Source organism: Lampetra planeri, chromosome 5 (genome assembly GCF_965212315.1).
Source record: "Lampetra planeri chromosome 5, kcLamPlan1.2.h2, whole genome shotgun sequence".
Classification (NCBI taxonomy): Eukaryota; Metazoa; Chordata; class Hyperoartia; order Petromyzontiformes; family Petromyzontidae; genus Lampetra; species Lampetra planeri.
In genome coordinates, this window is record NC_136111.1 from 20,875,899 (window position 1) to 20,887,825 (window position 11,927).

Consider the following 11,927-nt stretch of genomic DNA (forward strand, 5'->3'; position numbering starts at 1 on the left):
GTTGAGTTGTATAAGGGCACCACGGGGTGACCAGCCCCTCCCCACCCAGCCCCACCCCTCCCACCTCCCACCCAGCCCCACCCTCTCCACCCAGCTCCTCCCCACCTTCCACACCCTCCCCGTCCCACCCAGCACCTCCCCACCCAGCCCCTCCCCACCCAGCCCCACCCCTCCCACCCCCCACCCAGCCCCACCCTCCCCACCTAGCCCCTCCCCACCTTCCCCACACTCCTCTCCCCACCCAGCACCTCCCCACCCTCCACACCCAGCCCCTCCCCACCCAGCCCCACCCCTCCCACCCCCTACCCAGCCCCTCCCCACCCTCCCCACTCAGCCCCTCCCCACCCTCCCCACCCAGCCCCTCCCCACCCAGCTCCACTCTCCCCCCTTGCCCCTCCCCACCCTCCCCTCCCCACCCAGCCCCTCCCCACCCTCCCCACCCAGCCCCTCCCCACCCTCCCCACCCAGCCCCACCCCTCCCACTCCCCACCCAGCCCCACCCTCCCCACCCAGCCCCTCCCCATCCTCCCCACCAAGCCCCTCCCCACCCAGCCCCTCCCGACCCAGCCCCTCCCTCCCCACCCAGCCCCTCGCTGCACGACGGACGGACGAACACAATAATCCCCTGTGGGCTGGTGTAACCAGAGGTTCCTACCAGTATCATCATCCATGAGAGGTTTTTTGGGGGTTAGATCACGTAAATATATAAATGTTGTGTCGTTAAACCCGCCACCACCCCGACACAGCCAACTAGTAAGGGTTGTCACGTAAACAGGACGTGGCCAATTCGTCACTAGTACAGCACTAGCGTATAGTAGTGTAGTGTATAGTGTAGTGTATAGTGTAGCATATTATCAGAACACAACAACCGGTGTGTTGGAGTGCCAAGCCACGACATTAACAATCTGAGTACGACGTTTCGCCAGTAATTACAACTAGCTTCATCAGGCGACAGACACATTTGTGGAGAAGTCCACCTGTTTCGATACTTATATAGAGGCGTAGATGTGCTTTACTCGTGACGAATTGGCCACGTTCTGTTTACGTGACAACCCTTACTAGTTGGCTGTGTCGGGCGGTGGCGGATTTAACAACACAACATTTATATACTTACGCGATCTAACTCCCAAAAAACTCTATTATCGATGCATAATTGTTGTGCAGAGAGCAGCGTGTGTGTGTAGGTGAGCTGTATGACAGGAGTTTGAGGATTCATCCCTGAGAAGAAGAGGAAAAAACACTATAAAATTACACTCCTGAGACGTTACACATCTCAGGTGTGTAACAAGGTGGCTGACGATATCAGATATATTTTGGGTCGTTTCATTCCTTATGGTGCACACGGGCCCAATGAAACATACTTTGGCAATATTATTCGCATGGCTGACGTTGATGGACAGCAACACTCGCATCATCGAGATGATTGAGCCATATAATTGCGTCAACAAGTAGCGAGGTTTGTATATTTGGCTTTGATAATGTCTCCATGTTTGTGAATCGGGCGTTGTTGAGTCGTTATATGTCCCACGGTCTGTTCCGGGGTGACTGTAGTCACACACTGCCGGAGAGTTTTAAACTTTAAAATTTGAGCATCATCAAGTAGCCACGACTGTCATGGTTTGTCTGTATGCAGTCAATGGTTGCCCATGAGATTCCAGCCAGGGACCTTCTGTATCGGGTCTTTCACTTTCGCAATGGAGACCTGGGACGATATTTAGTAATAGACTTCTCATTAAACATGAAACGTTCTAACATTGGTCCAACGATTCCAACCACGTGCTTACTATCTTGGCCCAAACATTACATGTTTATTGGGTTGTTTGTTTCTATTTATGGGAACATAAATGAGGATTTGACGAAGCAAAACTTTGGTTATGTGAAACAATGCGCATTATATCCCATCAGAGAGAACAATCGTGGCAACCTGCTACCTACGTCTGCAACTCTAAAATAACTCAAGTGATTTTCTCATTAACCATTGAGGTGATTACTCGTCTGTTTACAGCTGAATCAGTGCTGGAAATTACTAAATTCTACGACGGGGGCTGAGTCTATCCATAGGACATATCACTGCTGACATTCCCAAGAAGTGGTACTCATTTATTGACTTCAGAGGGATGATGAGCAGATTGAACAACTCAAGCAGGATTTGAACCCAAAACTTTTCTATTGCGGGCCGCTCACTCTTCCTTTGAACCACCAGGCCGGGGTAACTGTAGTTATATTTATGGCAACATTGATTTTGGGTGGCACTTAAAATGAAAACTTTATTACAGTCCATCGATAGGTTGGGGAGTGTTTGCTAAAACAAATTCATAATCACATAAATTCTATAAAAACAGGAGTCTTGTACACACTATACGTCAACATTATTTCTTTGTAATACGCGCTTGTATTCTATTATGGCCAGCGGCCTGGGAGATGCAGCCCGATGGCTCGGCGCAATACATCTGGCTTTATTGCCAGCAAACACTGGGAAATAGGAGTCGTTTGTGTTGATATGGAGCCCCCCTGATGCCATCAGCGAACCACTGCTCAGGGCCCCCCCCAAAGCCGTGCTTCTTTCTGTATGCAAAACAGGCCCCGTCTCGCCGCGGGTGGAACTCGTGGATCCTTCTCCGCGGCCGCGCGCCCTCCCTCGCAGCGAACAAATCGAGGAGTCTGGGCAACCGTGGGTGCCCACTAGAGGCCACATTCACTGGGGAGATTTCGTGTTTATTCTCAGAGAGCGTGCACAAATTTACACGACGCTTACATTCATAGGAATAGATATGTCTCTTTAAATTCATTGTATCGGGCGTGTTTACATTCATAATATAGAAAATGATTTGTGGTGCTTGTGTTCAATGTCAGAAATAACACATTTTCATAACGATTCCTCTGATGACATTAAAAAAGTAAATAGTCATTAAACTCTACGTGCCGCAATAATAATTTATGGGGTTGTAATGACAGTTGTGCATTGTAACGACCTACATTTTCATTCATTTATTTCGTATATCATCATTAGCAATGTGTTCTTGTGATCCAATGGTGCAATAATTGACAAAAGGACATGGGAGTACAACAGTGTAAAATAATCAAATCTTAAGAGGATGAAGGAAAAACGTTAAGAGTAGAAAATGTAATTTTTTTTTTAATACAGTAATTACCAGGCCATTTCCAGCCATGTGTTTCATCATTTGTTTCATTTGCCTGTTTGGGCTCCTGTTTGTGCCTGCAAAAATATAAAAGGTAGACATTTATGTGAGTTAGGAACATCTCATGTGGACATTATGCAATTGGACACATTGCACCCTTTTGCACCTTAATCAATAATACTTTTTGCAGACTACACAATCAAAATCCAGATTTTTTTTTGCTTACCATCAACCATCAATTTTGCTAAATTATGCGACGTTACAAAAGAATTAATAAATTCACAATCTGCCCAAACACTTAATTTTGTTCTCATATTTAATCACTTCAATTGTTTTCCTTGTGAAAGCCGCACTGAGTCTCCAGAATTTTTCAGGAGGATTCTTGCATTGGGATGTTTGGCCAATTTAATGAATGCACGTTTGGCTTCATGTGGGAGGAGAGCAGAGGACCCATAGAAAACCCACCAACACATACGAGGTCACACCTCGCAACTCCATCAATACGCCAAGTGGAAATCTCTGGAGGCCACCCATACAAGTGCCCAACCAGGTTCAAACCTGCTTAGTGCCCGAGATGTGAAGTGATGGGGTGCAATTTTTTGGTGATTTGGTCACATTTCTATGCTCTCAGTGTTGTTTTTGGTATATGATAAAATGTGATCAATTGCGTCCACTTACTTGATTAAGATTATTTTCCAGACTCTGTAGACTATTGTGACAATGAAGATGAGAAAATTACAGCAGACATTGCAAGCAGGGCAACTAATCCTTCCTTCATTCCATGGGTTGTTTTTTTGAAGGACTCAGCATTTGACTTATCTGCCAACAACAACATATACATTGTTTCTGATTAACCAAGAATAACAGAAGATGTGTATACATATTGCCAGTTTCTATTCTGTGATGGTACCTTAAAGACCAAATATAAATACAATACTTCGTTTTCAATAGACGTTGTATATCTCCAGATCATAAGACGCTCCTGAAAAGTAAGACACACCCCCAAACCTTTTCCGAATGAAAACAGGAGTAGTTGGTGAGCTCCATAACTTGTCACATTTGCGTGCAAAGACCCTGACCAGGGAGGTCATAGTCACGTGAACTTCACTAGGCAGATCACCGTGCCTTGCTCGACCACACTGAAGTGGGCCAACAACCACTAATCACCTCCATTTCCGAATTTCAGTCACAGAATTCGATCTCCGTGTGAGCCTCAGGAAAACTGAGGTAATGCATCAACTGGCTCCTGGCAGCAGTGAAGCTGGAGCAAGGATCCAAACTACCTGGAGAGCCACACGGTCCACCACTAGGTAGATAAATACCCGGCAAATCGGTAATAGAAGTCGCGCTCTGCGAGTCGACGAGCATGTCCCCCGGCGTTATTTTCACAAGCGACCCTGGCCACAAACGATAGCCCAACGAAGTGGCTTATCATCATCACGTGGCAATTGATGGCAGCCAATCACTCTATAAACTGCGTGACGTTCATTCTAAACGTGAATGGAAAACCCGGAAGACCCGGAGAGAAAAATCCACGCGACCACGGGGAGAGAGCGAGAGACACGCAAACTCTAAATCTACAGCAGGCGTCGGTGTCGGAATCGAACCCTGACTCAGTGGACCCTACCTAAAAACAAACGAAACACCATATTCTTGGGTCTTTCGGTAAAGTCACGTAGATAGGTTCAAAGAAAATAACAAAAACTACGACGTTTCGATAACAACACCAGCGTTCGTCATCAGGAACAAAGAAGATGACGAACGCCTGTGTTGCGATTGTAGTGTTTTTGTTATTTTATTTGAACCTATCTACGTGACTTTACCGAAAGACCCAAGAATATGAATTCCTGCAGTTCACGAAAGCTTTAAGTCAAAAAGAAAAACACCACTTGGTGGTAGATAAATACCCGGCAAGTTGGTAGTAGTAGCCTTTGTAGTAGTAGCTTTTGTAGTAGTAGTAGTAGCTTTTGTAGTAGTAGTAGTAGCCTTTGTAGTAGTAGGAGGAGCCTTTGTAGTAGTAGTAACCGGAGAAGAAGCCCAAGTAGTAACATTAGCAGGAGTCGCGCTCTGCGAATCGACGAGCATGTCCCGGGTGATGTCGAGGGAGCCGTTGTGCGGCTCCGGCTGCACCCCGAGCAGGTCGCACATGAGCGCGTACACGTGCACGCTGTCGAACGGCTCCGCCACGTAGCCCCGACGGAAGCGAGGTCCGAAGGCGCGGAAGATCGTCCACATGTCCGCCTCCGCGTTGTCGAAGCCGTGTTCGCCCTTGTTGAACTGGAATATCAGCCTCTGCGCACAGCGATCGATGGAATAATATATATTTTTTAAGAAGCTCTGAATTTCAAACAAAATTGAATTTCAAACATATGCATACCATCGACAATGTATGACAAAAGAAATCTGGGTTTTGTTAACGATAATCGACTCATCATCTTCAGAACTGGTTAGCAATTCCACAAATCATTCCATTGACCGTCTGGCGAGTGGGAACTCGAGACGATGTTTGATATTTGATCTACTCTTCTGCACTGAACAGGCGTGTCGGAAGAGGTGGGGCGTCCCCATATTTTACCCCAACACTTGGGACCTACCGGGTAGGTCAACCAGCGAGCTCGTAGAGCACAAGGCAAGTGTGCTGACTGTTACACGATGGCAACACCTTTAGTTTTCAGTTTTAAAGGTAATCGTGTCGGACGTGTATTGCTCTAGACATTTCTAAACGTACGGAAAACCATTTTTTTACGGAAAAATAATCATTAACAATCGTATGCCAATACCTTTTGTTATATCAACAAGAAGCGTTGTTTGGGACTTATTTATTCTGCTCTTGGTTTCTGCTTTGCACATTGTGGAGACTTAAAATATAAATATAACGGAAGCACTTTACCCCATTCACTAAGTAGCCAAGGTCCCCATACATCATGATGGGTAGGAGTCTACTTTGATCTCTCATGTGAAAGTGTTCTGGAAATTCTTCCCTTTTGTAAACTTTCAGGTGCGGATGGGCATTCTTCAGGGCATTGTACACCTGTTCCTCCTTCCCTTCCTTGGGCAGAAGCATGCCAAACGCTCCGTAGTCCACCAGATCAAATTTGAGGTCATCCTTGAAGTTGATGAAATCTGACAGCACAATTTCATCGATGTCCGGAGCTTTCTGAGTGGTGGTCATGCCGTGGTCCGAGGTGATGATGACATTGAGAGTGTCCTTCAGGCCGCTATTCTCGATGGCCTGCACCAGGAAGCCGATGGTCTCGTCCACCTGCTGCACCATTGCCCGCCGCTCTTCCGTCTCCGGCCCAAACTTGTGGCCCGTGGAGTCCGGCTCGCTGTGGTACATGGTCACGAAGTCCAATTCGTCCTTGGTGAACCAATCCATGACTAATTCGATGTTGCGAAACCAGTCCTCCTTGTTGCTGTTCGGATGGTCTCGGCCCAGTGTCTTGTACACGGACTCGTTAAAGTAGCTGGCAGCACCCCCAGGGAAGCGAATTGAGCCCGTCTTCAGACCCTACACAAAGCATGGAGATTGATGTGAATAGGAAATCCCCGTACTGACAATGACAAATGAACATTCTTTTTTTTTAAGTTGACAAATGTGCAAGTACTTTGATGTAATGAATGTCACCTGGTTTTGGGCTGTGATCCAGAGTGGAATTGTTCCATTCCACCATTCTGAGCGCATCTGGGTTTCCTGAAAACCTTTCTTCTCTCCGGTCTCTGGGTCGAACAGCATGTTGTGAACTACGCCGTGAGATTCCACGTGCTTTCCTGCAAACGTGCACACGTGAAGCACGCTCCTTGCTAATGCCGCATTGCCTACAGTGGTGAACATGTGACATTTGGACTTTGAAATCTAGATTGAAAACCCATTTTTTAGAACTGCTTTTTGTGTTTAGTTTGTCATCCTTCCCCTGCACCTCCGATTAGCACGGATGACTACGTATGGTGTAAAAGAAAGTTAAACACATAGTGTTGTCAGTGTTGTCATCCCTGTGTATTTGTGGTATCAATAACCTGGAAGGATTGGCGGGGGGCGGGATGCACCAGTGGTTTAGATTGAGGGGCCAAGATACCACAAAAGTTGAGAACCACCGGCTTAAGTTATTACAGCGACCTAATTCTGATTCCCTGCTCCAGCTAACAGAGGTGGGACAAAGTCATTGTTAATCAAGTCCAAGTCGAGTCGCAAGTCATCAAATTCATGACTCGAGTCTGACTCGAGTCCAAGTCACATGACTCGAGTCCACATCTCATAGGTGGGACAAAGTCATTGTTATGCAAGTCCAAGTCGAGTCGCAAGTCATCAAATTCATGACTCGAGTCTGACTCGAGTCCAAGTCACATGACTCGAGTCCACACCTCTGCCAGCTAATATCGGTGGTGAGCGCTATCTGAGCGGGTCCTTGTATTGGTCTCCGCCGCCCTTCACAACTCGCACTTGAGACCAGCTTGGTGAAGTGAGGGCAGACAAACTCAAGGACCGACATGGCACGGACATGACTCCATACAACCGTGGAATAAATTGTGCCTGTTACGTTATACGCAGAACGCTGTACCACAGCACTCGGTGTGATTTTGTGGGTTTGCGTGGAATTTGTTGAACAGTTTAAATAAAGAAGGTTTTTTTTCGGATCCTTTCATCGGCATATGTTGTGTAATACACCGTAAGCTAAATGTATCACTAAATTAATGTGCTTAGTCTTATAATGGCTGATTAAAGCATAAGAAAAACATATTATATTAAACGAGGAAATTGATAGTCCACTAATGTACATCTTGTTTTCTGGGCTGTAAAATTCAGTCACCGTAATCGTAACAGTTAAACGCTTTGACACTTTATTGGCTTTTAACCTTGGCCAGCAGGGCAATCAGTTTTAAATGTTACTGGCTTTTAAAATGCAGTAAAGATTAATACCCCAGAGCAACTATCGCGCTGTGAAAGAATCATCGTTAGCAGTCTACGCGTAAAGATGAAATGTCACAAAGTGACTTGAGCAAACACTTCCCCCTTCCCCCCTTAATACTGAACAGAAATTGTAATATTTATATATTTAAGTTTGCGTGAATTAGTTGTCCACCTAAAATGTGAAAAATGCATATCTGCTTACAACAAAAGACATCACAAACCACTATAACGTCCAACTATATTCATTAAAAAAACATTCCATCATAAAGAAAAAAAACCACGAGGCTTTAAATAGCCATCGTTCGTGCCATACATTTATTTACATTTGTGTAAAGTTACTTCATACATATGACGAGGTGATTTTGTAATACAATTGGCCAGGTGGCACTGTGGTGACAATGAAAACTGGACAAAGGTATCCCCAGGCCATGTAAGTTTGTGGGGATTATTTGACCATACTTCACCACGCTGGTCAGTGCGTGTTGGTCAAGAAAGGCCACAGGACCGATTCGGATATCGCTTGCCACTGATATTAGTTCATTCGCAGTAAAGTTAAATTTACACCACTGAGAAACATTACCCCATGCTTATATGAGCAGGGAAGCGGCTGAAAATTGTAATGGTGGTGATAGTTAACAACTGACTGGTTAAAGCCAACTATTTCTCCAATTTTATCCCAATTGTGCTATCCTAATCACGTCAATTAAGACAGAATATGGCTCTCGAATAGACTAATGCAAACCTTCAGTTAGAGAATGGCCGTCAGAAGTGCAGATCACATAGCTACCTCTGAGACTCATTTAAGTGACAATTGGTTCATACAATAAGGAGGTATATGAATGTTCCAACCACTGTGCAACTGAGAGGAATGTTCGTCACATTCCAGTCAAACCAATATTGTTAAACCTCAGAGCTGCAATTTAACTAAAGCGCAGAACCAAACGTAATGCGATGGGTTACTTTATGCAGCCGTTGGTGACCTGGCTGAGACCACGAACTCACTCCTTACTACACTTGAGAACCTATTTTAACTCCAGGAGACTGAAATCTGCATGCAAACCCAGGGGTCTCAGCAGGACTTCCCTGCAAACTGCGAACCACGCTGAATCACATTTGGACATCGCACGGGTGATGCGCTCGCCTTTTGTATGAGTGGAAGATAAAGGATACTTCCACCCACGACTCTGGAGCAGAACAAACGACTGAGCACATGGTCAACTGCCCAATGCCCACCAAGACCAATGAATGGCAGCACCAAAGCAATTCACCAGCTGACAGCCTGCACCACTGAATGGCCAACGAACCTAGACTTTCCTTGATGTCACTTCTTGCAATTTTAAAAAATCGGTTGCTCACGAAATCGAGAAGAGGGAAGAAGAAGTGGGACTAAGTGAGCTTTGAAAGAGGGCTTTGAGAGCGTACCTATGTCTAGGGTGAAGTGCGACGGAGATGTCATTGTGTTTGTATTTATGAACGAGCCTCGAGATGAATCATCGAGGGATCCGGCTCAGAGGTGCTGAAGGGTTACCAGTGACGAGGGTGAAGTGCGATGGAGAAGTCATCGTGACGAAAGGCGGCACCATGTGTTGCGCCGCGACCCCGATGGTGCGCAGGTGGTCCAGGTTCGGGGTGTCCACATCCACGTCGTAGTCCCAGCGAAATCCGTCGAACGAGACGAGCAGCAGCTTCTGCGGCTGCCCTCTGTGCGACGGCAGCGCGCTCGATCCCGCGCACGCGACACAGAGCGCGAACGCCAGGAGCCGGCGCCCCGATCCCCACTCTCCTCCCAGCGCCAGCATCGTCCTCGGTGTACCCAACAACTTCTACCTAGCACTGCAAGGGAGGAATCCTGTTATTGTCTTAATTCATCTATGCCACAACCGATGCTCTGGACATTTAAGAGCAAAGACTGGGTGCAAAGTCTTACCATAAGTAGATTAGATAGTCAGCGTTTTTTGTCTAGAATTTGATTTGAATACGCTTGCTCATTTATAACGGCACCCCTGCATCGTTTGGCTTCCACCAGGGCAAAGGTTTAAAGTGCAAGGCTTGTGACCCGAGGAGATATGGCGGAATCGGACGGCTGTATAAATGGACAAACACAAGTGGTCTTCTTGGTTCTTTCGGTAAAGTCACGTAGAAGGGAAATAATAAAATAATAAATATAAAACATAATAAAATACAATTATCACGACGTTTCGGCCACAACGCAAGCAGCCGTCCTCAGGTGAAGAACAGAGCTGTCGAAATGTATTATTTTATTATTTCCCTTCTACGTGACTTTACCGAAAGAACCAAGAAGATGAATCCCTGCAGTCACGAAAGCTTTAAATCGAAATTTAAACACAAGTGGTGTTGATTTGAAAAAAGATATCAATCCAGCTGCGATGTTGTTCACTCGCGTTTGATATAAAATCGTTACTTCCGGCAGCCAAGAAAGTACGCACCATCATCAGAATGGACTCTGCTGTAAGCCCCCTTAACTTGCCTGGTATATTTTCGACAGAGCGCATGGACGGTAAAATGCATTCATTCATGCGAGCAGCAGCAGAGTACATTCTGATGAGACTAATTTAAACTATCCTGACCATGGTCTTTTAAATCTTTTTCATGATACCATGTCACGCACACACGGTTTTGTTACCTGTTCGAAGGTACCACATTGCGACATAGCTACGGTATCTCACCGATAATGCTTATCGCTTATCAAATGAGACTTGTGCTGGCGTGAAGATATGTGACGTGCTGACATGATATTCAGTGTAATCAGCGGTTAATTTTTATCCGGAACGCTATTTAGATAATTAATTGGCATGTCACATCCACGTGACATTAAATTGTTCCCACGATACTGTGGTCGTGTGTAGATCAGTGCTCTGGATTAAAAGATGTCTTAACGGACAGAGTGTATATTTCTAGAAATATAGGGTACAAAAAATATTGGATGTTTATGGAGAGATGTACTCTGTGCACTCGTGGTAGGGCTTTACTAAGATCAATATACCTGTTGAAGGATGTTTTTACAATTCTACTTCAACTCGAGAACAAAAAATACAAAGTTGAGCCCTTGTACACAGTTGCAGTGGCGAGGTAAGGCCACATGCAACCTCATGAGAGGTTACAAATGCAACCTCGATTCGCACGGTTGGCTACGTACGGTGCAACATAGGTTTAACATACATACATGCATACGAGGGAATACTCGTTTGTCATCTTTGCATTTTTAATTGAAGAAATCACGACAGAAAGGATTGTCGATGGGCAAGAGTAATAACAGGAGGGCAGCCTAGGAATAGAATCCGTCCAAAGAGGATGTTCCCAGAAGACATTGAGCGATGGGATCAGTGTGTGTACAGGGCACGAGGCGGGTTGTAACATCTGCAAGATCATGAGCGGCGGATTGACCATGGTTGATAATGATGATGCTATCGCAATGGTGCTAATGACATACAGAGAAAAGGGTGAGACGTTTGAAATGACCTGTAAGTGATTATGCAAGCACTCACCGGACACCCTGTCATGCTCCATCATATCCCACCGTAGCCACCACACCGCGTGGTCTTGCAGTGTGTAAAGTGAGCAGTTATTTTCGTGCATGGTAAAGGTGCAGCCCTGCAACCGCTTGCTCGCACTACTGCTGATGGAAGATTCTCTATTACAGGGAGCTCTAGAGAGCCCCACTGGAGGGTATTTGGCCTACTCTTTCATGCTAGCCAGACGACTTGGAAAAGGTGGGGGGAGTACACTCACCACGGATGTTTTCCGTGGCCAGGAATCAAGTTTGGGCCACTGTGTTCATTGCGCAATGTGCTAACCGCTCTGCCACCGCTCCACTCCCAAGCGCCCTTGACCATATTCAGTTACACGGAGAGTTGTAC

The 11,927-nt window shown here is 45.9% G+C and overlaps 1 protein-coding gene across 1 annotated transcript; it reads right to left on the minus strand.

Annotated features, from left to right (window-relative positions):
• Positions 1 to 2,694: 2,694 nt before the first annotated feature.
• LOC144719122 (ectonucleotide pyrophosphatase/phosphodiesterase family member 7-like) lies at positions 2,695 to 10,092 on the minus strand. Its single transcript, XM_078594978.1, has 7 exons — positions 9,977 to 10,092; positions 9,578 to 9,882; positions 6,769 to 6,911; positions 6,031 to 6,651; positions 5,048 to 5,432; positions 3,819 to 3,959; positions 2,695 to 3,217 (listed from the first exon to the last, which is right to left on the minus strand). Exons 2-6 carry the CDS (start codon positions 9,846 to 9,848, stop codon positions 3,850 to 3,852), a joined length of 1,530 nt encoding a protein of 509 aa, XP_078451104.1. The 5' UTR covers positions 9,849 to 9,882; positions 9,977 to 10,092; the 3' UTR covers positions 2,695 to 3,217; positions 3,819 to 3,849.
• Positions 10,093 to 11,927: the final 1,835 nt, after the last annotated feature.

Coding starts and splice junctions, on each gene's coding strand:
- LOC144719122 (XM_078594978.1), bottom strand. CDS start 9,848: ATGCTGGCGCTGGGAGGAGAGTGGGGATCGGGGCGCCGGCTCCTGGCG. Junction 6,652..6,768: donor GGATCACAGCCCAAAACCAG/GTGACATTCATT, acceptor TGCTTTGTGTAG/GGTCTGAAGACGGGCTCAAT. Junction 5,433..6,030: donor TTGGCTACTTAGTGAATGGG/GTAAAGTGCTTC, acceptor CGCTGTGCGCAG/AGGCTGATATTCCAGTTCAA.